The sequence below is a fragment of the Ambystoma mexicanum genome, chromosome 6p (genome assembly GCF_040938575.1).
Source record: "Ambystoma mexicanum isolate Mex_15411 chromosome 6p, UKY_AmexF1_1, whole genome shotgun sequence".
Taxonomy (NCBI): Eukaryota; Metazoa; Chordata; class Amphibia; order Caudata; family Ambystomatidae; genus Ambystoma; species Ambystoma mexicanum.
Window position 1 is genome coordinate 1099157494 of NC_090935.1, and position 26726 is coordinate 1099184219.

Below are 26726 nucleotides of genomic sequence, written 5' to 3' on the forward strand. Positions count from 1 at the left end.
ACAATGAAGGAAGACATCTTACGCTTTGCAAGATCCCAACAAGGCCTCACCATTAACGGCACCCAAGCCTATCTCTACCAGGACTTGGCGTCCTCCACTTTGCATACGAGGAGGGCAATGCAGCCAGTGCCCAAAACACTAATAGCGGAGGACATTGCCTACAAGTGGACGTTCCCCTTCAGACTCTTGTTCACATGGGAAGGTAGACAACAGCAGGCAACGACCCTTGAAGAAGGGCTGTTGATACTGAATATGGAGGAGGAATAAACTCGCCACCCAACGCAATCAGCCAGGGCTACCTCCCCTGGAGATGTCAACAGACCTTGGGAGTGGGGGAGGGGCAGGACAAGGAGAGGGGACAGAGACATACATCTGAAAGGTCCTCGAGTTAAGTGACTGACACTATTTTTGACCATTGATCAGATTACACTGTGAGCCCTGCAGCCAGTTGCTGCTCAGTTCAGTTGTTTGGGGATGTAGGTGGCAGATTAGGTTCATAAAAAGACCCATCAAGTTCTGGGAAAATGGGTGAGGGTGGGGGGGGGGGGTCAGGGTTTATTTTGGAATCTCCATGGGTGGAATCTCCCAGGGTTACACCAGGTCCATGGCCCTAGGATAGTGTCTGGGGCGGTTCGAGGGAACTTTGGTCCTGACCGGGATGGGGGGGGGGGGGCAGTGGGAAGAGAAGGGGAAAGGAGGGGGAAGGGGTTGGGGCAGTTCATGTGGGGGGAAAGGGGCCAGGGGAGGAGGGGAATGAGGGGTTGAGAAGGGAAGTTAAGGTAGTCTGCAATGCTAAGGGAGGACGGAGACATACCATTATAATAATGTGGTTCAAAGAAAGAGGTTACGATAGAGATAATGTCACTTATGATTACCTCCTACAACGTACGGTGATTGAATTCCCCCGCTAAACGGAAAAAAATTGAAAAGTTACTTAGCCCGCAACAAACCAGACATCATGCTACCGGAGACCCACATAAAGAAAGCGGACTAGCACTCCCCCGTTTTCAATACTTCAGACATATACCAAGCTAACAATCCGGGGAGGACAGTAGGGGTACTTATAGGTATCAGAAGCTCCCTCCAGGCAAAGGTTTTATGCTCAATGGAAGATGCATTGGGAAGATATGTCTTTGTGCAAATGCAATTGGGACACAAACCCCTAACACTGGGAACTCTGTACGCACCAAATTCCAAGCAGGCCAACTTCCTCCGTAGTGTACTCCTAAAGCTAGAAAAATGTGCGAGAGGAGAGATTATACTTACAGGTGACTTCAACTTAGCCTGGGACCCCACCAGGGACTGTAGCTCAAACATTGCTCATGGTAGCTGCGCCCCTCCCAAAAGCTTAAAAGAAGCCTTTATGAACTTAGCCCTCAGGGATGCCTGGCGTGAGGGGTGAGGATAGTGGGTTTACCTGTTTTTCCCATGTACACCAGACGCTCTCCAGAATAGACTACATTTGGGTCTCTGCGTCCCTGTTGGGGGAGGTCGAGGATATGGATCTAGGGGCAATCTCTATCGGATAATGCAGCGTTGACTATCTCAGTATGCGGATGGGAACCACATAGAGGACTGTGGGCTTGGGCGTTCCCTAGGGAGATTCTGGCCGACCATGTGGCTCTGGGCGCCTTGGGAGATAAAGTAGACAAATACTTTGCAGAAAATGAGAACTTTAGGGTGTCACTGGAAGGGTTCTGGGAGGACTTAAAGGTGGTTCTTCGTGGAGAAATCATAGTACTAGAGTCGCAAAAAAAGAAACGGAGAGAAGTGGTGGTGAGAGATATAGAGGCCCAGATACAGGAGACCATGCAGTCCTTAGCAAATGACAAGAAACTGTCCACATATAGGAAACTGAAGCAGCTTAATTCACAGCTGGGTCTACTCCCTTCTTGTAAAGCAGAGAGGTCCCTACTGTACACTAGGCAGCTCTACTACATCAACGGCAATAAAGCACAGAGACTCCTGTCTAGGCAGTTACGGCAAGATTAGGCAAAGCGTACCATAGCGTCCCTGAGGATGAGTGATGGAACGCTGTCAACGGAAATGGCGAAGATAACCAAGGCCTTTGAATCATATAATAGTGCCCTATATAAACCAGATCAGCACGACCTACAAGAAGTGAAATAGTACATAAAGCAAGTCTCTATGCCGCGAGTGGCGGACTCCGATAGGGGCCCTCCTGGCAGGAGACATCCCTAGCGAGGAAGTGGAGGTAGTGATTAAAGTTTTACTGAGAAATAAAAAACCCGGGTCCTGACGGCTACCCGGCTGCATTTTTCCTAAAGTTCTGAACAAAAGTGAGCCCCATATTAGCAAAACTATACAACACGTTCCCCCACAATGGCAGAGTGACCCCCCCTCAATGATAGAGACTAAAGTTATAGTGCTGAGTAAACCCAGTAAGGACCCGATTCTACGTGTCCCATAACGCTATTAAACTTGGACGCCAAGATTTATACGGGGGTGTTTGCAGCGTGCTTGGCAACCCTTTTAGAGGGGCTAGTGGGGACGGACCAAGCCGGCTTCATAAGAGGGAGGCACACATGGAACAACACTAGAAGGGTTTCCCATCTGATTGAGAAGGTTGAGCGCCCGGTCGTTTCTTCAGTATTACTCGCGCTCGATGCCGAGAAGGCGTTCGACTGAGTTGAATGGCCCTTTTTAATGGAGATACTTACAGACATGGGGGTGGGCACGAGATGTGTACAAATGATAAAGGCAGTTTATAATAACCCTACCTTGAGAATTTCTATAAACTTGCGCCTAACTGACTCTATACAATTATCCGGAGGGACAAGACAGGGATACCCCCTGTCACCCCTATTATACGCTATATACCTGGAGCCATTCCTCTGGTCCATTAGACAAAACCCGGCTATACAGGAAATCCCCTTCGGGACTGAGGAACACAAACTGTCAGCCTTCGCAGATGATATGCTGATAACTCTATCACAGCCAGAATCATCAATTCCGCCCTTATTACAGGAACTTGCCGAAGGTCTCTGGGCTAAAGGTTAATATGACAAAATCAGAAATTTTAAACCTAGGGCTCACTGGGCACCAGCTGGCATCACTGATGAAGGTCTGCCTGTTTAAATTAGACTCAATCCCTTATCCGGGAGTGAAATTAAGAAGTTCTATTTTGACGATGAACAGGGCAAACTTCCCAAGTTTTCTCTCTACGATTAGAACAGATCTAAATAGATGGACACCACTCAGAATATCCTGGTTAGGCAGGATAGCCTCAATAAAAATGGTGGTTCTCCCAAAACTATTATACTTCTTCCAAACACTGCCAGTCAAGGTCCCACAAATATTTGTTAAGACACTGAAGAAAATGATCCCACAGTACATCTGACAGAGGAAAGTCCCGAGAATAGCGATGGCTACATTGATGGCCTCTAGAAGGAAGGGAGGGCTTGACCTTGCGAATTTCACAAACTACTATGCAGCGGCCCAGTTGAGGGTCCTAAAGGAATGGTTCTCTAACGAGGGCACTAAGCCTGGGGCTAGAATGGACCAAGCTGTGGCGGGTGTCCCCCCTGTCTGGGATGTTGTCGTTGAAAAAACTCAATAGGCCTAAAAACACAAGATTGAGCTGCATACTGTCGGTGGTGTGCAATACCTGGGACAGGTTGATTAGGAAAGGGCACCTCTCCACGATTCCATCTCTGTTCACCCGGCTGTTTGGCAACCCTCAATTCTCTCCGGGAATGAGCTATACCTCCTATACAGTTTGGCAGGCAGCGGGATGTAAGAAGCTAGGGGACTTGATGAGACGGGGGGAAGTTTTATCCTTCGAAGAGTGTAAGCAGCATCTGGGACTATCAGAAAAAGACAGAATGGAGTACTATTAATTACTCCATTGGGTAAAGCAACCTACCATGAGGCAGACAACAGAGAGAGCTTACAGTGTTCGAAAAATTCATAACCACACACGTGGGGACAAACAATTGGTATCAAACCTACATGCAATTATACAAGGAAGGGGTCCAGACCACACTTGGCCATATATGCTGAAATGGCAAACCACACTGGGCGTAAATATACCGATGCAGCAATGGGAATGTCTCTGGACACAGATCCCCAAACTTACCGGAGCCATACAAACTAGGGAGGCATGGTATAAGATGATAGTACAATGGCATTACATCCTGGAAAGACTACATGCCATGTACCCAGGTGTATCGCAGGAATTCTGGAGAGGTTGCTCGGGGAGGGGGGATTGGAGGCACATCTGGTGGAAGTGCCCGGTGTTGCAGAAGTTCTGGGGGGGGAGGGCAAGTCACAAATCCAGGATATGGTGCAAGGTCCCCCAGCGTACTCACTGAGGGAATGGATGTGCGGCCCTTTCGACCAGTAGTTACAAATCCCACTAAAATCCCAACACAAAGCATATGTGATACTACTGATAGCTACATGGGTGGTGTTGGCAAGGAAGTGGAAACAGAAAGCACCGCCCACCACCACTTGCACCCCAGTCGGAACTGCTTTCATCTTATAAATAGACAGTAGGTGTTTGACTGGCTGGGACTTCATATGTCTTGAAAACTTGAACATTCCCCAGTACACGGTTTCATCCTGCTGGCTGATTTTCCGTCGCTGCTCAACCCAACCAGGTTTGCTATTCAATTAAAATAATTGGCCACAAGATAAACGCTGATTGTTGCAAAAGATTTTCCTCACGAGAAAAACACACCACGCTGCATTTACTCACATTAATCCTCAGTCCTCTACCCACCATATATTTTGTATATGCATCGACTAAAGTGCGTAGAGCCTTTGGTGATCTCGATAAAAGGATCCCAATAAAAGGGCAGCATCATGTACATAAAGCAAAACTGTAATGGTCCTATATATAGCTCTTTTTTTTTTTTGTATCATTTATTTCTCCTAGATGCTGTATTTCAGATTGCATATCCACCACCGACTTGGACAAGCCTGCCTTAAATTGCATAAACTACCCCTGAAATGTTTTCCCTAATCTGTCTTGGAGGACATCCAGGCAATGCATTAGATCTTGCTTCATAAGTGTGGGTTCAGCAGAAGGCTTCATTCGGGAGGAGGTTGGTGGGGGGGTAGTTTGCCTTCTGTTTGTTATCGTGAGTTTGGGTACTTGGGGTGCTCTTATTCCAGTAATGTTGCTCATCTCATGGTTGTCTATGCTTTTTGCTTTTCCTAGTTGGGTATTCAAAGTGGTTTGTACTAGACTCTGGGGGAAGGGGCTTATTTACCCTAGCAACAGCTGATGTGGCATGGTTTAAGCCCCTGATTTAAATCTGCAACCAGCCTATTTTAAGCTGCCCCTAAAACATCTGTTTAGGCAAATGGCTCTGTCTCCTATTGTGGCTCCGGCAAGGGATACCATGTCTCCTGTCAACCTGTGTTCTCATCCTTGCAATTCCTCCGAGTGGTCCTGCGCCTACAGCAGGGTTTTGCCTAACTTGAAGAAGGTTTATCATTATTAGTCACTTATTCTCGTGCACCTTCAGTTTTTTCATCCAAGATGTCAATAATATTCATGAAACTCTATTCATTTGTCGTGAAATATTTAATCACTTCAAATCTTTCAAGTTGCCCTCGACACGCGTTTCACCAAATTCATTGGTTCATCAGGAGGGTATCAAACAGTTAATTATGTTCTATTCAGTTGATTCATTCAGTTAGTTCAATGCAATTTTATATACACCATTGTCTTATTTAGGATGCGTGTTCAAAGTCTTTGTGGTCTAGGAATGCAATTCAATGGTGCCCCAAAGTTTGTTCAAGATAGATTTGATTTTAGCATTTTAGAAGTTCCTCATTGGTTCCTTATCAATGTGGCAGCTATACGTTAGTATCTGCAGAAGTCTTCCGATTGAGACTGGCAATGTGGGAGGTTTGGCAAGTTGGCTGAACTCCCCATCCCAACATGTGGGGGAAGTGAGCCACCAAGGACTGGTCTAGCCAATATCTGATGTGCTTCCCAGAGAATGGATGAGGAGGGATCCTGCCAACTTGCTATACCTCCAAAGCTGTGTTAAAACAGCCCCAGAGTTGACCATTTTGGAAACTTGTCTAGAGGACTTCAAACCCAGAAAGCAATGCCTACGTTTGCCAAGTCTTGGGACTGGAGCAACAAGCATACAGTACTTCGAGCTTACTTGAAAGGGAGCAAGTAACGGCAGGATTGCAAACATTGTGCTCCAGCGCTCATTCCACGGCACATCCTTCGCAAGATTGGAAATAAAGTGTAGCCGCTTACCATGCTGTCAGTAATTCCAAGATGGCACAGCATGCTGCAATGCCCTTAAAACCTTTCAGGTCCTTATTAACGGCAATAGAGGGCATCAGAAAATACCCAATACCAAATAATAATGTTAGTTAATGCTCACTTAACACCAGGGGAGATTTCTGGAATGAAGAATTCTGCAAGGTATGCTGCCTGGAACATTGAAAAATCAAGAATGAGAGCTGTTCAGACTTGGAAGATCTGGGGAGAAAGGCTGACCTGGTGATTGAAGACCAACACAAAAGCCCTTGGGTGCTTTGGAATGCCATAGTCTAAGGCTTTCCACCGGCAATCCCTAAGGAAGATGGTAGGGGATCTAAACCCATTCTCAGCATCTGGCCTTTACCCGAGGCCTTTACCTGAGGGGTTTGGCGAGGCTTCTCTGGGAAGAGAAAGGACCAATCTCGCTGAACAACCACCACCCTCTGAATGGTAACCGAAGGCAGGAGGCTGCTTCTGGAGCGTGGTCCAAAGGAGGAAATCTCTTCGTTGGAAGGGAGAAAAAAATCCTCTATATGTAACTAGGTCCAAGTCCAGGTTGTTGGAGCAGAGGTCCAGGGAATCCTAGGATACATGACAGGAAAGTAGAACCAAGATAAGGTACATAGAGAAGGCTTAGAGTTGAATCCCAGGAAGGAGCGAGGCAATGGGGACCAAGGACAGAGAATCAAGAGCAGAATTAACAGGGAGAGAGCAGGGAAACTGGCGTATGCAACAAATGTGGATAGTTGTGATGCACTGCTGGGCAAGGATTCTCCTCGGCTCCCCCACACCACCTTCAGCTACATCTGGCTCTGCTCTGGTAGGCCTCCTACCCCAGGTTGAGAGGGGTCCTTGTCCTCCCTTGACAAGGCCATACCAGCCGTTCTGTTTTATCAATGTGGTATCATTCTTTGACTTCCTTTTTGTCAAGGGATCTGGGGCATCCAGATTGCTCTCTTCTAAGGTTCTGTTTTTTTGCTTTCTTCCTTTCTGTCAAGGACGTCTAACTCAGTGGATGTCTCTCTCCTCCAGGGTTTTACTGCTAACTGGTCTTCTCTAGCCAATTTTGTAGGCCAGCCAGAGGCTCTGTTCCTTCCCCTGCTCTTTCCATAGGTTGTTTCCCAGCCTGCTTGTAACCCTCAGCTTGGATTGGACCAGAAAGGGACTTCTCTGATTAGCGCTACCATTTCATAGCGACTTTTTAAATGTCAGCATTAGGGCGGCACCATCTTGGATTACCTGTGTTTGCTGACTGGGGATCTGTGGGGTTCCGCCTCCTCGCCAACCACTATCGCTCGTAATGACAGTGAAATGCCAGGAGCCAGTCATCTGCTCTCTACCTTGCTCTGCAGATTTTCTGTGCTATCAGATAAGTGTTTTGCAAAGTCTAAGGGTCTGCTGAGAGCCCCCTGTCTCCTGATTGTATTTGTTAGTCTTTCTCCTGTTAGATCTGTGTCTTGAATATTTTCCCAGGTCCATAACGTAGTTCATTGGGAAAACTGAGGGTTCTATCATTAGGTGAGGAATAGTCTGTCACTCTAAGTTCGGCCTTCCTCTGGTGAGGCCAAGATATACCATACCTTGAGAGGCATAGTGTGCCTACTGGCCCACGGCCACCCTCGGGGAGAAGAATTGAACATCGGGCGATGCAGCCTAGCCCTAAGTGGCCTGCTATCCTTAAAGGTTTGTATGGAAAGTAGTGGGAATAGTATACACATGTTAATGTTAAAGGACATTTGTACCGCGCACTATCACAACCGGAGTGGTCCCCAGGCGCTCTGGCGGCTCTGAAAGAGGAAGGGAAGTGGGGTTAGTGGGAGCAAGCTGGAAAAGTGCAAGAGAGCAGTGATGTGCTGTTGGCGGGTTCAGCCGGGTGGGTCCGTTGGCTGGGCCTGGGGTGTTTGCAGCCGGTAGTCGTCGTGTGCTGTTGTGCGAGTCTGTGTTTTTGTTTGGCTGTTGCCATGTAGTGAAGTTTGTGCGGTTTGTTGTGCTGTAGGTTTGTGGATGTGTTTTGTTTAGAGTTTGAGAGGTGTATGCAGAGGGGAAATTGCTAGTGCAATTGATTAGTTGGCATCTCTATACTGAATTGAGGCGCTGGGTATGTGTGATCTCCCCAGATGCGATTCGGGAGCACCCCTGTGCCTCTGTCCTGATCTCGGCCTGTCCGGCCTTCAAAGTCCCTTTCACATCTGGCCTCTCCTTCACCAGCCTCCCTCACAGCCCTACCTGTCTTCCCTTGCCACTCATACGGCCAGTGCACCTGCCAATGTCCACAACTCAGCTAGTGTGGGGATTGCCAATATCCCGAAGATTCCACAATATTGTGGTACCTGGTGGCAACCAAGGGGCGAGTGCGGGTGTTGGGTGGGATTAGGGTGGGGTTGTTGACTCCGTCTCCATGGGTGTCGCCTGTCTTCCACTCTACCCGGCATCACCGGTCCAGGTGCCGTGGGAGCTTCCCAGTCGGTTCTGGCAGTTGTCTGTGTCCACTCCAGTTTAGTCATCCCTTTTCCTTTCTGTTGTTCCGGTTTTCAGTTTGAGTCTGTGGTGTTGAAGAGCCAGGTTTTTAGTAATTTCCTAAATTTTAGGTGATCTTTGGTATTTCTTTTGGGATGGTGATCCAGGTTTTTGTGGCTAAGTGGTAGAAGGAGGTGCCTCCAAGTTTTTTCTTGAGGTATGGTTTTGGTTGCAGACAGATTTCGTTGCTTGACCTCAGGAGTCTTGTTGGCTTGTAGATTGTCATTTTCTTTTGTAGGAATTATGCTCCTTGTCCATTGATTGCTGTGTGCGTTATGGACCTTGTTTTGAAGGTGATGCAATGTTTTACTGGGAGTGTTTTTAGGGCAGGAGTGATGTGTTCTCTTCTTGATAGTTTGAGGAGTAGTCTGGCTGCTGTATTTTGGATCCGTTGTAGTTTCTTCAGCAGGTATTCTGGTATTCCGAAGCAGATGCTGTTTGCATAGTTGATGCTTGACATGATGAGGATGACGATAGTGAGTGTTTTGTGAGTGAAAGAGAGGAAAGGTAGGATTCTTCTTGCCGTCTGGAGGAGGAAAAAGTATTTCTTGACTGTTTCATATATTTGTGGTTCTTGTCCATCAGGACTCCCAGATTTGTTATCACCTTAGATGGTGATGGTGTGGTTCCCATTTTCGTTGGCCACGGGATGGCGGTTTCGTTCTCTTGGTCTTTGGATATGATCATGATTTCTGTCTTTCCCGGGTTGATTTTCAGGTTGTTGGCATTCATCCAGTTGAAGACTTGTTGAAGACATGCACACTCATCCTCAGAACCTCCAACCCAATATTGTCAAGTCCATCACCATTATATCTGAGTTCGAGCACACAAAACAAAGTTGGATTTTGGCCACCTCAAGACGAGTTCCCCTACTGTTTGATAAGTCGAGTTAATAAAAAGTACATAAGAAATAGCGTATAATTGTTTGAAGGTTTCATGTATGCTCTACGAAAAAACAAAGACAGACTCCTCTAGAATATAGATGACTTTGAGGTCAGTGTTATGAAAAGACAGAAACATGCGCAGATCTATACTTTAACCCCTTAACAGCCAGGCTATTATGTCAGTCTATGCAAAAAGGACAAGCATACTCATCCTTGGCACTTAAGAGTGGACTTGTCAGGAGAGATTGGCGCCCATGACATTGTTCATGATAAGACTGAAACAATTTTTTCCATAAGTGTTACAGTGAATAAGTAATCGCTGCATTACAGAAAGGTGTCTCCCAAAGGTCACTATGGCGTTGATGTTTTCTGGAGACTGCTGGATCAGAAAATCAACTAGTGATCCAAGCCATAGAAACAGGAACAGGTTCCATTGAAGACTCTGAGGAAGAACAGACGGCAGGAATAGATAACATGTAGAGAAGGTGGGAAGCAAAGCTGAAGCCCTGAAAACCAGCCATAAATGTGACATGGGGTATGCAGATGAAGGCATCAGGTCACAGTTGGACAGGTCTGCTGTGTATGTGAAATGGGGTGTGGGGGAGAAGGACAAGCGCTGTGCAATAAGGCCTCCAAACTGAAATTGTGCAAAATCGTCTAAGATGCAGACTCTCAGGCAGCACTTGTGAAACAGGGAAATAAGCTTCTAGTTTGCTCTTCTACAAGAACATCTGGATGTGCTTTTATACCTCATGTCACCGGATCTTCCTCATTTCAGAGGGGCAAGTTGTGAGGAATACTGTCATCAACCTTGTAGGAAGAAACTCCTATTGATTCATCATAGACCCTGTTAAGACTATTAACCTGGTGTGTGGCAGGGTGGCAAGGTGCTCGGAAAACCATTGTTTGAAACAGCAGTCATATGAATGTCTCCCTGGGACTCTGCATCATCACTAGCATGCTGAAAAAGGTTCACTCTTTTTGTCTGCTAAAAGCGATCATCACAGAATGTCATGTCTTATTGGGGGTGTGCAGAGCTTGCAGGCCACTTCTCCTGAATGCACCCACAGGGCTAAAGAAGAATTGGGGGGAAAATCAAAGGCCAGCCCAGAATGCAGAATTGTCCAAACCAAAACGTATTCATGGATCTAGGTAAAATGAGAAAAACAAAAGTGGCCTTATATATAAATGAAGCCATCCACAGATGGTGTAAAATCCCTATCAAGTGGGATTGCACATGCGAAAGGGAGTGAAAGAAACGAACAACTTGCTAGATGAGGACATCATTGAGATGGCAAAAGAACAAGCACAGAGTGTGTAGAGCTCGCCCATTGAGGTACTGCAGAAGAAGAAACCTCCAGGTAGGATTAGCATGTTCATAAAAATGCGAACGCTTCAATTACAAGCGCTCGGCATCCAGGTTCCCACATCAATTCTAGAATAATGTACCTGCATGGAGTCCAGAGATATTGTCAAAACGTCTGCTGCAAACAAAGGAGATCATCAAATAGAGCTTCTCAGTCAGTTGCAAACAAAATGACTGTTGGGACTTACATAGATCTGTTATTCTACATCGGTTGAATTTCAGAACATCCCCAGCAACCGAAACATTTCAGGAAGTCATTTCAGGAGTGACCCGAACCATTGAGCTTGCTCTCACTCCATTATAGGGAATACCCTATTGATTTCTGGTGAGAGAAATGCAAGGGACGAAGGTGAAGGTGGTTGTTGAATACCAGCGCCAAAAGCAATTCCAGTAACCGCTGCCACTGCATTAAGGACTTCACCATGCTCTGCAAACCACTCCAGGAGCACCCCCGGAAAGACCACTCCAGGAGTACCCCCGGAAAGGTCTTGTGGCCAACTGTGTTGGGTTTTACTTATTCTGGTCTTTCCCTGTTATGTGTGTGTGGGCTTGTAGTGTGGAGTATAGAGTGTTGGCTGTGGAATGTTATTGTGTGAAGCTGCTCTGATTCCACAGAGAGTCAGTTGAGAACTGAAGCCTAAGAGAAAGGGGACCGGTGGATGCTTCTATCCTATGAACTTGTCCTGCATTATTCCTAATGACTTACCCATGTTCCTGTGGATTTACTAAAGATACCTAAACCTAACAAGGCTCCTGAGTGGTTATTTATAACCCCAAAACACATCCTAACATTGGCGACGAGGATGTTTGGAAACTGAAGGGAGCAACAACAGAAAAGGAACAAGGAACCAAGCAGTACACACGAGGACTGTTAACAGGACACAAAAGGGGCAAGGAAGTTGCCCTTTCCACAAAAGAGAGGCCACCTCGCTAGTTAGGTTATAGACACATAATTCGCTGGATATTGCTGGGATACTCGCATCTGTGGGGGAAGTGCAAACCTAAAAAACAGAAGTCTTAGGAGAATTCAACCTGACTTCATCAGTAATTCTGTTTCAAAAGCAAATTTTAATATAAATAGTAATCATATAAAAACACATAAAAACTAACATAGAAAACTAACTAAAGTGACAAGTGCTTCATAGACCGTGCTTGGTATTCATCATCAAGGAGAAAACTGTATCTCTACTATGAGGTACTCTACTAACCTCAAATGTACAGGTCAACATGTAAACAGTTCTTGAATACTTGTAACATTCATTCTTCGCTGAACATTAAACCTCACAATATATACATATAGAAACCCTTGTTGAACAATGTCTCTAATTGTGATGCCTCAGTAACCATATATTTAGAGTGCATCAAGGTTAATTGATACGCATTTAGATACTACTCAGTTGTATCTGTATAAACGCAACATGTTTCGTTCCTTCCAAGATTCAAACTAGTTGTAGGAACTTCTTCAGGGGGATAGTTGAGCCAAGGCCTACAAACGCCCTTGACCCAATTGGTGATGGTATTAGATGGACACTTGAAGACTTGATGTTGACATAACAGTGTGAGTTTGCGGATGGTTTATCCCTTTGGGTGCATAATAGACGTGCCAAAACCACTTTGTTGGTGTTGAGTACCGAGAAGTGGATCCAGTGTGAACCTAATAATAAAAACAACAAACCACAGGCTAATTAGTGTGGTTGTTTTAACTCAAATACACCATTCATTAATTGGCTCAGTAAGGTGTATGTTGGAGTTTACCGTTTCTCAGTGTCGGTTAAGCATCTTCAGGATACTGCACTTTGCTACTAAGTCTCAGTTCAAATTGGAGCCCTGTAGACATACAACAAAATGACAGGACACTCAGTCCCTTATGGTGTAGTGATAGGGCAAAGGAATTACAACAATCTCGGCCAATGGCCTTATTTTCAAATATTAACGAGTTGATGCAGGTGGTACTGGCTTTAAGAAAAAATGGCACGACTTACTTGACTTGTGTCTCTAGTTTAAATACGTAATTTGTTGTGGTAGCAGTACTAGAGATTTTTCATGCATGACATCAAGTGAGCAGGATTGTAGATCAAACTGAAAAATAGATAAATACTAGATTCAGTAATCAAAAGCTGGGGTGATAAACGATTTAATTACATGCGTGCTTCTGTTCACGAGTGATAAATCGTGATGAACAGAGCTAGAAAAAAAGGGCTAAACGCAAGACTATTTGGCTACATGCGAATAGATGGTAAGTGTTGGAAATATACATCCCCAATGAGATAGTAATGTGGATGTAAGGGTAATCAAGTTGCCATGAGATTAACCCTTGCATGTGGATCACGAAGAATCAAGGTACAATCACAGGCGTGTAAAGTGGTGAGGGGAGAAGCAAAACGTATACCTGTTAATAGATGATCACAGCAAGTGTTCGAGCGTTGGTACTGCTGGTGCTCCTCTCACCGCGAATGCTCGGAAGGACTGAGCTGTCAGACGCTTTATGAGGGGTGAGTTAACTCTGGTTCTATGTCCGCATGCGCGTGACTGAGGACGCTAGTTCCTACGCTCATACGCATATGGAGGATATTCCAGTGCGCATGTGCAAAACTGTACAGATACCACTGCTCCCCTCGTTTTTGCTCGTTTCTACGGAGGATAGGTGGTCGAAAAGATAGAGGATCCTATCTCTGAAAGCTTGCACGATGTGCCGGCTTTCAAAACAAAAGAGAGATTAACATTGAAATAGTGCTCATCAGTAGGCGAGTTCATGGTAAGATCGTAGTAGATAATAGTAAAATCATATCGAATGTGGGCCCGTGATGGGAAAGGAGCAAGGCAAGGTTGTGCACATGCGCCAGGGTAGAAACACTAGTCCTTCGCATCCTACGCGCATAAGGTGTAGGGAAGAAAGAGCATTAAATTTCAGTGATGGCGCGGTGTGCCTGAAATCGCAGAGTAACAGTTAATACTGTAGTAGTTAGATATCAGGGAGCTAACTAAAATTTAGAAAGTGTCGTAGGGGAGTGGGGTGGATATGAATTAATTAATGAAGACACTCCAATCGATATTTTCATTTAGACCTTCAGGATAGCTTTTTGTCAAAAAGATCATTTTTTGTTCTTGTATGCTTAAGGTGCGTTTGTCTGCGTTAGAATCTTGGGTTGATTCAATCTTCATAATTACAGTCCATTTGAGTTCTTCCGGTTTATGGCCTAGGCTGGTAAAGTGTCCCACTAGAGGTGCATTCGCTGTATTGTTTCTAATACAGCTTTTGTATTCTCCTATTCTGACTTTTATCTTTCTTTCTGTTTTTCCGATATAAAGTCTATCACAGGGGCACCAAATGGCATACACTACCATCATAGAGTTGCAATTGGTAAAGACTCTTTGTTCCCATCTTTTGTGCAGGCCCAGGTCAATGTCTTTTGTCCTGCACGTTTGTGCACAGCACTGGCAGTGTCCACATGGACTATGGCCTTTAGTTCTGGGGAGGCCCCAACTTTCTGTTAGTGTCAGTTGTGTGTACCGGTTTGTTGTTACATCATTTTTAGTTGTTAGTTCTTTTAAGTTCTTACTTCTGCGGAACGCACATTTTGGTGTCGATAAGGGGCATTCCCCTTTTTCCAGTATGTGCCAATTTCATCTCACAATCTTAGATATTTCATTTGACAATGGATTATATGTGCTCACAAATACAATCTTATCATTAGTTCTTTTTTCTCTATATTCTAGGATTGCATCTCTGTTGTTGTTGGAGGCTCTTTTGTATGCATTTTTGACCACTTTTTTAGGATAACCTCTCTTTAGCAGATTCTGTTTCAAGTTTACAGCTTCTTCCACAAAATCCTTTTTCTCACTGCTGTTTCTCTTTATACGTAGAAACTGGCCAAACGGTAAATTTTGCCTTGTATGTTGAGGATGAAAGCTCGAGTATAATAGCATCGAATTTTTATCAGTGCTCTTGTGAAATGGTTTAACCTGAAGTATTCTTTGTTCTTTGTTAATAAAAATAGTTAAATCCAAAAAATTAATGGCATCATAGCTTGCAGAACTGGTAAATTTCAAAAAAGGATTTTGTGTATTCAGCCACACTTTAAAGGCTTCAAAATTTAACAGATCACCAATCCATATCATGAGGATGTCATCAATAAACCTTTTCCAAAGTTTGATGTATTTTCTGTAAGGGTTACCATCAGTCAAGATCACGTGTGTCTCTATTGTTTCAACATACAAATTGGCCAGAGTCGGTGCTACAGCAGACCCCATGGCAGTCCCATGGATTTGTTTGGAGAATCGACCATTAAAGAAAAAGTAGTTTTCACACAGCGCCATCTCAGTGCACCAGAGTATAAAGGAATTGGGTGTCTTTCCTGTCGTTCTAGCTGTTAGCAATTTTTCTTCTATCATACTCAGTGTAGCTGCCTGAGGGATCTTTGTATACAGTGATATCACGTCTAATGTAACCAATAGATCTTCATTGTCAACTTTCATCCCTTCTACTATTCTAATGACTTCTGTCGTGTCTTGGATGTAGGATGTCTTTTCTTTTACATAAGGGCTCAGAAAGTAGTCTGCAAATTTAGAGAGAGGTACTAAAAGGGAGCCACATCCGGACACTATTGGTCTGCCAGGGGGGTTTTGTAGAGTTTTGTGGATTTTAGGCAGTGTATAGAAATTAGGAACACTCGGGCAGGAGGGCATCAGATAATCAGCTTCCTGCTTCGATATCCATCCTCTTTCTGCTGCTTTTATCACTTTGTTGTTAATAAGTGATTGTAATCTCTTGGTAGGATCCATTACTAGAGATTCATAAAAGGAGTTGTCGCTTAACTGGCGTTCACATTCATTGATGTAATCTTGTTTGTTAAGGATAACAATTGCTCCCCCTTTGTCAGCTTTTCTAATCACAATGTCTTTGTTGGATTTCAAGTTTTGGATGGCCTCTCTTTCCCTTTTGTTGATGTTTTGAAATTTAGGAGAACTGTTCTTATTCTCTAATTTCTTTAAATCACTCATTACTCTCCTTTCAAATACTATAGATTCAGGAGTGTAGCTGGTCGTGGGGGGATTAAAGTTGGATGGATGACGTAGTCCTGTTTCATCAAGTTCCCCAGTGTATAAATTGGTAGAGACAAATTGTTTAAGATGGATTTTCCTAAAGAGCATTTCTAGTTCAGTTCTATTTCTGAAGGGATCATATCGGTCTGTTGGTACAAAACTAAAACCCTTCTCTAGAATAGATTTTTCTGCCTCATTGGGTTCATAGTCAGACAAGTTCACTAGTAAGGTCTCTTGCTCCTTGTGTGGCGGGGTTCTAAGTCCCAGTTCATCGGGTCCTGCTCTAAAAAACTGGAGTAGGATCTTGAGTTGCCTCTGCCCCTACCTTTCTGGGATCTCTGTGGCAGACCCCGTCTCATCGCGCTTGGTCTTCTACCTCTAGGTGTACCTCTGGTATTCTGGTAATTATCATCGCCATCATCTGCATATTCGTCACTAGAGCCATGGGAGCTATATGACGTATTATCAAAGCGGACTCTACGTCCTCTTTGGTGAGGTTGGTCACGCTGTTGATTTGGTTTAAAATTTTCCTGAGTGTAGATGAATGCTTTCTCATGGGAGAAGTTAACTAGATCTTTTTTCATTCTTCTAACCCGATCTCGGGTAGTGTAGTCTTTAAAATCATCTATTTCCTTATTCAATTCTTCAAGTCTTTTTTTATAGATATCTATTGACACCAGTTTCTTAATTTCGTCTTCTAGTGTCAATAGTTCAGCTGCAAATGTATCTGTCATTTCTTTAGCTGTATCTATAATTAGAATAATCCAATCTCTACCGCATTTGTTTGCGATATAGCTCCACTGTTGTACAAATTGTTTGTTGTCTAGAAACAATCTCGGTTCGCTACGAACCACAAGTCCCTGGGGTAGAATGCCATTTCTGAGATATTCAATCATAATCACACCATGCAGTTCTGTTCTGATGAATCTCTTTTTTAATTGTGCTAACTCATCCCAATTGCTGACATTATTGATTGAGGGGTTACCATTATCTGAGTCTAAGATGGTAGCTCGTGCTAGTAGTTCCAGTACATATTTGTCATCATAACTCTTAACTTTATCTGCCGCCATTTTTTCGTATATCACTGGCGAAATAGGTGGGACGAGGATAATGTCAAGTATGTCTCAATGAATAAAACGGGGTATAGTTAGCTTAATATTCCCACGACCTATAGCCGTACTGGGCATTAAGTAGAAAAATGGGAGGGAAATCAGGTATAAGCAGAAAAAGCGGGGTGGTTTTAACCTGACGTAAATGAACTTTCAACAAAAGAGAGGCCACCTCGCTAGTTAGGTTATAGACACATAATTCGCTGGATATTGGTGGGATACTCACATCTGTGGGGGAAGTGCAAACCTAAAAAACAGAAGTCTTAGGAGAATTCAACCTGACTTCATCAGTAATTCTGTTTCAAAAGCAAATTTTAATATAAATAGTAATCATATAAAAACACATAAAAACTAACATAGAAAACTAACTAAAGTGACAAGTGCTTCATAGACAGTGCTTGGTATTCATCATCAAGGAGAAAACTGTATCTCTACTATGAGGTACTCTACTAACCTCAAATGTACAGGTCAACATGTAAACAGTTCTTGAATACTTGTAACATTCATTCTTCGCTGAACATTAAACCTCACAATATATACATATAGAAACCCTTGTTGAACAATGTCTCTAACTGTGATGCCTCAGTAACCATATATTTAGAGTGCATCAAGGTTAATTGATACTCATTTAGATACTACTCAGTTGTATCTGTATAGACCCAACATGTTTCGTTCCTTCCAAGATTCAAACTAGTTGTAGGAACTTCTTCAGGGGGATAGTTGAGCCAAGGCCTACAAACGCCCTTGACCCAATTGGTGATGGTATTAGATGGACACTTGAAGACTTGATGTTGACATAACAGTGTGAGTTTGCGGATGGTTTATCCCTTTGGGTGCATAATAGACGTGCCAAAACCACTTTGTTGGTGTTGAGTACCGAGAAGTGGATCCAGTGTGAACCTAATAATAAAAACAACAAACCACAGGCTAATTAGTGTGGTTGTTTTAACTCAAATACACCATTCATTAATTGGCTCAGTAAGGTGTATGTTGGAGCTTACCGTTTCTCAGTGTCGGTTAAGCATCTTCAGGAAGTTGCCCACCAGCAAGGAGCACCACAGAGGCATCCACCCCCCCCCTCCCCGGCCCCCAAGGTAAGCGCGCCCTGTGTCCTGCATTACTGTATTGGCAGGCACACTTAGAGTGACTTTGGGGGGCAGCGCTGCGCAGCTTCGTTGGATCTGTCATTGGCCACACATTAATTGATGGCAGTGGCGCACCTCAGTTGGGCGTTTCACATGGGAGCAGCGGCTAATAATGACAGCGTATACGGGGCTGGGGGAAGAAATAGAGTGATCATGGTGGCCAGCATTTTGCAGTGCAACAAGTTGACCGGAGCTACAGCAAAGAAGATGTAAGGGCTTTACCGTGCTGGCAGCTGTGTTGTTGTGCCGCGCTGGATTTCAGCCTGCTTTACTGTGGGGACATCATGGCTGTTGGGGGCCAGGTGACGGTTGGACCTGGGAGCTCTGTTCATGCCGGGGCTCCGCTCTGCAATGGTGACGTCATGTGGCTACACAGAGTATCGGTGACTGTTGCTGTGAGCGGGATAGAATGCTGAAGTAAACGTTCTTCATGCAGGAATTGTTTGCTAGTACGTGATGGTAATGGATGTAGAATGTAGAGTAAAGAACTCTTCAACGTGCTTGATACGTCCCTAGGGCTGAAACACCTACTTTACGCAACGTGCGCCGAGTGTGGATGAGATGAAGGCAGTGATGGTGAGGTGGGTCATGGATGAGTGGCAGGAGAAGTGGGTGAGTGGGGTGAAAGGCAGGTGGATGTTTGGTATTCGTGAGAAAGTGTCAGTAAAGGTGGATCCGGGAAGTCTAGATTGGAGGAGGGGGGAGGAGGTGATGCTGAATCGATTGAGAATAGGGCATATGGGGCTGAATGACTGTCTGTTTAGAGTGGGGAAGCGAGAGTCGAGGGATTGTGCGGTGTGTGGAGTATCTGAGACTGTGGAACATTTTCTGTTTAGGTGTGAGAGACATGCTGTAGAGAGAGAATTGATGAGGGTTCGGTTGTCTGCGCAGGGTGTGGCTGAGTTGAGTGGGAAGGCTTTGTTGGGAGGTGACGGGGTGAGTGGCAGGAGGAGTAGTGTGTTGTTGGATTTTGTGAGGCAGACAGGGCGGTGGGAGGAATTGTGAGTTTACGTGGGTTAAATGTTGAATGGTGGATAGGTGCACATCATCCAATTGGATGGGGAAGCGCCTGCTTGGGTCCGCCCACGCCTACACTAATTTAAAGAAAGAAAGAAAGCAACGTGCGCCGTAATCTGGAAGTGAAAGAAGCAGACGCCCGTGTTTTTGTCATGGAATGGAAAAAAAAAAAAGTGGTCTGAATTCTCTAAACAAGATAGGAATGCGGATCGGATGACTTTCGGTCGGCTAATCAATGTAGTGGGTACGACGTGAAGTGGATTATCACTGCAGTGAGAAGCAGATGAACTTTGGGATTCACTTGTGGACAGTTTAATCATCTTATCATCGGGGAGGTGAGTTGAAACTACGGCGTGACCTGGAAGTCTGAGACAACTGGTTTTTGTTGTAAACGTTTTATTTTTTAATTGATCATCAATGCTTAAAAAAAAAAAGTGATTGCTGCCACATTTTGCTGTTTATTGTACCGTACGGCCGTGTTACTGCAATGTTTTTAGCAGAGTCTCACAAGAAATGTGAATGCGGTCACATGTTGTTGGGGTTTGTTGCACAACCCGTGTTATTGAAATGGTGTTAGGTCACAAGTTTTTGCAGCCTTCAAGCGTGGGTGCTAAGGTTATCTGTAGACCCATTTAAGTGGGTGGCAGTAAGATGTTGGTGTCAGGTGCGAGTTACTGTGGTCCATGTGGTGTGGTCATCATTGCTATTGTGTGTGTGAAAACATATGGGTCGCATTTGGGCATTTAGTTATTTTGGGCCTGGCTAAGATTTCTGGATGACACTCAGTGGACATGTTTTCAGGGGGAAGTTGGTTCCCGTAGGGTAGTACCAAAATAATTGGCATGTGCTTGAGACATGGGTATGTCTTAGTGTTTGTGACGATATTTAGGGTGGTATTATGCCAAGGTAAGATAGAGGCTGTTGGTGTTTCTTAGTACCAATCTTGGTTTTTGGCAAGGCTTATTGAAAATTGTGTGGATTCTATGCAAACAAAAAAAAAAAAATGTAATGTATAGTAATGTTTTGCACTAACCTTACTATTTCTCCACAGACATTCCTCAACATGTTGAGAGTGTGAGTACTAGAAATTGGGCAATATTATTGGGTATTTAGATCTATTTCTTTCCTAGGTAATGTACAGTCATGAAATGCCTTACATTAATCTAATAATTTTGCCCACAGGTATGATTCAATTTGGAATTTTCGAGCATGAACTTTAAGACTCTTTCGTGGTGTAACTTTGAAATGTTTTACATTTCAAATAATTCAATGCTGTATTGGTTCATTTATTGTTTATGGGAATGTGTATGAGTGGTTGCAACTGTTATGTAGCAAGCAATGTATAAGTGCAATGCTAAATGTTAATTGGTATTGCCGATGAGTGCGCAAAGTGTTGCGGGATGCAATTGCCGGTGTTTTGGAGCAAAGTGTTTTGGCGGAATGTGGTAGTATGCTCAATTGTGAGCATTTATTAGCTCAGGCATGTGCCTGGAGTGGAGGAGTGGAGGTTAATAGTGTGAGTTCTGATTGCTCTATGGTGAGCATGGGATGCTCAAATGGTGAGCATTTAGTAGCTCAGGCGTGGTGCCTGGAGTGGTGGTGTGGAGGTTATCGGGTGCTCGATGGTGAGCATGTGATGTTCAATGATGAGCATTTAGTAGCTCAGGCATGGTGCCTGGAGTGGTGGAATGGAGGTTAATAGTGTGAGTTTTGATTGCTCTATGGTGAGCATGGGATGCTCAAATGGTGAGCATTTAGTAGCTCAGGCATGGTGCCTGGAGTGGTGGAAATATTAGTGCGTGTTTTGGTTGTTCTATGGTGAGCATGGGATGCTCAAATGGTGAGCATTCAGTACCTCAGGCATGGTGCCTGGAGTGGTGGAGTGGTGGAAATTGGAATATGCTCAGTTGTGGGCATTTGTTTCTCTAGAGGGTGTTTTCAGGACGCCCATAGTGGAGTTGAAATGTTATGCTTTAGGCAGATAGTGGGGTTATCCCTGTAGATTGTGTTAACACAATTTGTTGCTAGTGAATGATGATGTAGGAATATTGTTGTGAAGTAGGTGGAAATGGTTGTGCATGAGAGTGTGGGCTGGTTCCCTTGAAGTTGAGTTCCATAAAAGGCCTGTTATGGTTCTGGTGATTGTTGGGATTGGTTTAGCTAATTGTGGCTTTCTAAGGACTTGGTAGGGGATAGCTTTTTGCTAGGAGCAGTTTGTTGTATGGGTATATTTTAGGAGGATGTCTGTAGATTGTGTTTCATTTAATGTTTAGTTTCAAAACTGTTTAGTGTCCATCATCCTTCTGTTCAAATTTGTTTAGTGCCCATCATTCTCTGTCCCCCCATTATTCTATATTGCTATGTAAGGGGGAGATGTGTTGGGTTTTACTTATTCTGGTCTTTCCCTGTTATGTGTGGGCTTGTAGTGTGGAGTATAGAGTGTTGGCTGTGGAATGTTATTGTGTGAAGCTGCTCTGATTCCACAGAGAGTCAGTTGAGAACTGAAGCCTAAGAGAAAGGGGGACGGGTGGATGCTTCTATCCTATGAACTTGTCCTGCATTATTCCGAATGACTTACCCATGTTCCTGTGGATTTACTAAAGATACCTAAACCTAACAAGGCTCCTGAGTGGTTATTTATAACCCCAAAACACATCCTAACACCAACAGGTTGAAAGGAATCCAGGTGAGTGTGGTGAAAGTGGAATACATGGACCCCTTTGAAGCTGATGGGTAATTTTGTGAACAGATGTAGCTCACAAACCAAACTCGCCAAGAATCTTAGTGGCTAATGCCACCAAGTGCCTCAATACGGCAATGACGTTTGCGTTTAACATTTCTTCTAAATGAGAGAGAGAGAGAGAGAGAGAGAGAGAGAGAGAGAGAGAGAGAGAGAATTTGAGCCAATTCAGACATGCCACAGGGCCTCCCAGTTGCTATCACTGCAAGTGCACCTCTAGTGGAAATCCATATGAGCAACGCATTGTGGATATGCAGCCGTAGCTCCAGAAAATGTTCTTGGTCTTTCAGGGCAGTTCTGTTCTATACACAGGTTCATCAATCCAAGACAGTCAAAAGCCACAGTTTTATCGAACTTAGACTGCTGGAAAATCTGTCCAACCCCTCCCCCAATGCTTTAAAGTTATGCCATCTTATACTGTGGTCCAGCCTCGGTAGGGAAATGTAGGTGCTGGCCAGTGATCCACTGCACAACTACTTTTGCTGTTATAGTTAAATTCAAGATTGACATCCTAGAGTAAAGCTAACACCATTGCCGTGGCGTTGTGTTTGTATGTAGAATTGTTTTGAGATTTATTCTGCGTATGCGTGACGATTGAGTACTTAACTCTCTATTCTTTCTGAGGGGGAATAGCACTGTTAAAAATGAAGTCGTTTTAACAACGTGCATGACTGTAAGATCCATTTTCTTTGGTGTGCCTTGTGTACAAAGGATTATGTTGTTGACAGTGGATTATTGTCTTTTTTTGTAATACTTACCTTTTGTGCGTCCGCAGATGAGAGCCAGAGGACCCTGGTTTGGTGCCTCTGCTGTCTGTACAGCAAAGACCCACAGAACCCCTTGGAGTTGAAAGCCAACAAGTGGATAAAGGTAAGAGAGAGAGCATCGCTGCCTGGGCTGTTTTGAATTAAGGAGATTGCTTCAAGGTGCCGTGTGACTGAGCAAAGACACCACTCCAAAGGCGGCCTGCTGATGGACTGCTTTATGAGCACGGTTATTAGTAGTAGTACAGTGGATTTTGGATTATAATCGACCTCCTGGGAACAGAAATAAATCCTACTGTAGGCTGGACATTCTCAGGCAGGAAGTTTCTGCATTAAGCTGGTACATACTAAAAACAGGCCTGCTAGATTCGGACTCTTTCGTTTGAATAACCGTTTGTTAACTTGTTTTATTGTCCTATTTATCAGCATAACTGCAGGCAACTAATAGGTTCTTGGGTCACTGTTCAGATCACCCACAGACGCAGTAGTTGTTGCGCTCTTTTCCCTAATTCTCTCCTCTGAAAAACGAAGCCTTCGAATGCACTGTGCAGTGCTGTATTTGTACAAATGTGGATGGTGTCACCTCAGTCTCTCAACGTGAAATTAACATAGGTTGGACACGTTAGCACGGTTTGCAGAGGAACTTACGTTTATTGTCTATAGGAGACCACACTATATTTTGGGTAATGTGGGTAGGTTGTCAGAAGAATAAAGCGTATGTTTCTAAAATGAAGCGTTTAGCGTCAATGTGACTTTGCAGAATGTTTCAATCGTACCTTTTAAATGTTTAGATATTCGCTACTTCGTTAAGTGGGAAAAACAGTTTTTTACTTTTACGTTGGAACAATAATTCATACAACTGGTGTCACTAGATCTACATTGGTGCAGCCATGTGTTCTGGAATATTCCAGAGGTTTAAATGCTACAATCTTGCAATCACTAAGGGTGCAGGAACCTTACGAAACTCCTGCGACAAAGAAGTGGTTGGACCGCTCAGGGGAAAGGCATTTGTCCTGGAAGCAAGACCAGACAACACAGGTTTGAATCCCGAACCTGCGTTTAGTAATCCAATCTCTGGTATTAAGCGCGCTATAAAAGAAACATTATAATTATAGTTGCAGCTTTTAAGTAATCATTGAGAGACAACATACCAATTTGTAGAGACTTCGAACTTCAACAAATCTTTATTAAAACTTTTTTGACAAAGAGAATCATACAGACTTTATTATTGAGAAAAATAAATGAAAATAAATTATTGCATTCTCAAACCAAATCAGAAACATTGGTTTTGATTTTCAAAGTACGATGCGAGGATGTAGGCCTCTCTTGGTTGAGAAATCTGTGGGCATCCCTGACCCACATATTTTCTCACTTGTTCCAATGGACACTGGAATGTAATTACTGGTGTGTCCACAGAGGCAGAAACCCAGTGGAAAGAAACATCGAAAACAGGAAAAACATGAAGGTTTTACTAAAATGTTGTAGTAGCGGGGTGTTGCAGCTGCTGACAGGTGACAGGATACCAGTTGTATTGATTCATTGGGTTTGTTGGATTAAGGTACATCAACATTCAAGGCAGATTGAAGCTCACTTTCAGGTCTGAAACCCTTGTGCTAGCCTTGAAGTGTCTCCTGTGCTAGATGGAATTACCAATAAAGATATCGTACCAAATGACTGGACAGACTCAAAGAATATGGCAAAGTACTACTTTATTCTCAATTAAATAAAGCAGGGCAAACCGGCAGACATCAGACTGATGCTTGCACACTCACAAACAAACTTGATTATACAAAGGTTATATACCCCAATATGCGTCATTTACGACATGCTACATGGCGAACTGTAAAACCTATTGGTGGGAGGGATTGGTTAGGGAAACATATCTACTTAAAGAATACATATGGGTTTAGTACATCATTGGCTGCCTCGTATCTGTAAGACACACCTCAAACTACCTCTAACGACATACAATACTGATTATAGCAGACAAAATGGCAGTGGATTAGTCTTTGCAACATTGTATAGCAAGTTGCCCCTTAGACCCACTGATTGGTTGGCATTCCCACCCAACATTGGACTTTCGGCACAGCTAGTAGCACGTAAGCAAAACAAAACCTAGGTGCTTGAATCATGTCAAATTACACCCCACTTTCCCAGTTAGTCTCATCTCTCATCAGTCCAACCGTAAGCCAAGGTTCCCCATCTGTACTCGACCTTGTAGTCTGCTCTCTGTTCTGGGACATTTGAGGGAGTGTAAGCACATCACTGTTTTAGCCCAAAGCTTAACGAATAGCCCTTGTTTTCGACTTCTGAATCATGTGTGAGGAGACCGCAAATGTGTCCATTTCAACCTCCTATTTACTGCAATTTGATTTAGTTAAGCTGGGTGTTCTTGCTCCTCCTGGCCTCTAGAGACTTCCTCACCCCATCTTGTAGGAGCCTTATCCATTGTTAATGGTCCAATATGTGGCTCTTGCAAATGTTTTCTTCTTTAATCTGCGAGAAATATGTCTCACATTCATTGCTTATCCGTCTTGATATGCCATCCTTGATCCCAAGCCAACATAGACTCCTCTTTATTTTGCACACAAAGTTAATTATCCAACATCTCCGGACTCTGCACCCCTGGTCTGTTTCTGAATTGAATCTTTGCACAAGCCGATGTCCATTTACATATCATGGCCGTCCTTGCCAGGTTCTATTTTCCTCTATAGCAAACTTCGACATGTCCCCTCTACCTTGCATTGCTGCGTATTTACATTCATTGATCAGAAAGTTACTTTGTCTTCTTTTACATATATGATTACTTTATAATTTCGTACATGTTTCTCTCATCACTTCAGTTACATTGTTACTCTAAGTATTTTCATATTGTTTCAGTATGTCCTCATATATCTTCTTCATGGCATCACTCTGGCCTCATCAGGTTTCACTCAGCGATAAATGGTGTCCAAGGGTGTGTGCTGACATCCTTCTTCTCTCAGCTTAGTACAAGGGTACATTCAGTATGGTTGCCTAAGTGCATATCGTCTCTCATACACTCAATGCAGTATAGGCATAACACATGGGGTGCCACATTTAGACCTTCTCCTGCTTTTTCAGTATGATGGCGGTGAGGGGGCGGCAGCTAGGGCAAATGCATCTACCTTGTCCTCTACACCCAAACCATCAAGCACTATTGCTTATCTTCTGATGTTAGAACCTGATGAAGAGGATGTGTTTCACCCCTCTCTCCCAACAGCCCATTCCTACCATCACCACTCAACGCCAACCATGCCACTCACCAGAAACATTATTGTACCCCGTATCGTAGCAACCTCATCCATATCACCATAAACCCAATCACTACTCCATCATCCACCTTTACACAAATAATTATGCTTGCCAATGTCCGCTCAGCAATCAAATGTGAAGCTGTTATCGCCGACCTCATCGCCACACATTACTTGGATGCCATCTTCATTACTGAGACCTGGATGACCTCCACCTCCAACCACATTCTAGATGTCCTCACTGGCTACAGAACTCTACAATGAGACCGTTCAAACAAGATTGGCAGAGGCCTCGCCATCATTCCAAGGCAACATGGCCATGCACCCAGCTGGACATCGCCACCATTGAAACATATCCTGCCACTTCCTGATCTCCCCAACGGACACAGTCACTTTTCATCTCATCTATAGACCACCCAAGTCCAACACCTCCTTCATCGGACTTCATCACTTCCATTGCTCTCACGCATGCCAACATCTTCCTTAGCAACTTCTACGTCCCTGGCAACCCAGCAACCAAGCCAATGAAGGAAGTGCCTACCACTGCCTACTCAACATACTGAAACTCGCACAGCACACAAAAGAATCAACTCACAGGAAAGGTAATGTTCTC

General features: G+C 44.0%; 1 protein-coding gene across 4 annotated transcripts in view; it reads left to right on the top strand.

The window, feature by feature from the left end:
• The window catches only part of FANCC (FA complementation group C), a 2294314-nt gene that overhangs the window by 396649 nt on the left and 1870939 nt on the right, over positions 1-26726 (top strand). For all 4 annotated transcript variants that reach the window (XM_069625705.1, XM_069625706.1, XM_069625707.1 and 1 more), the window contains one exon: positions 22853-22947. In XM_069625705.1, coding sequence (XP_069481806.1) covers positions 22853-22947 — 95 coding nt within the window. The remainder of the gene's footprint in view (positions 1-22852; positions 22948-26726) is intronic.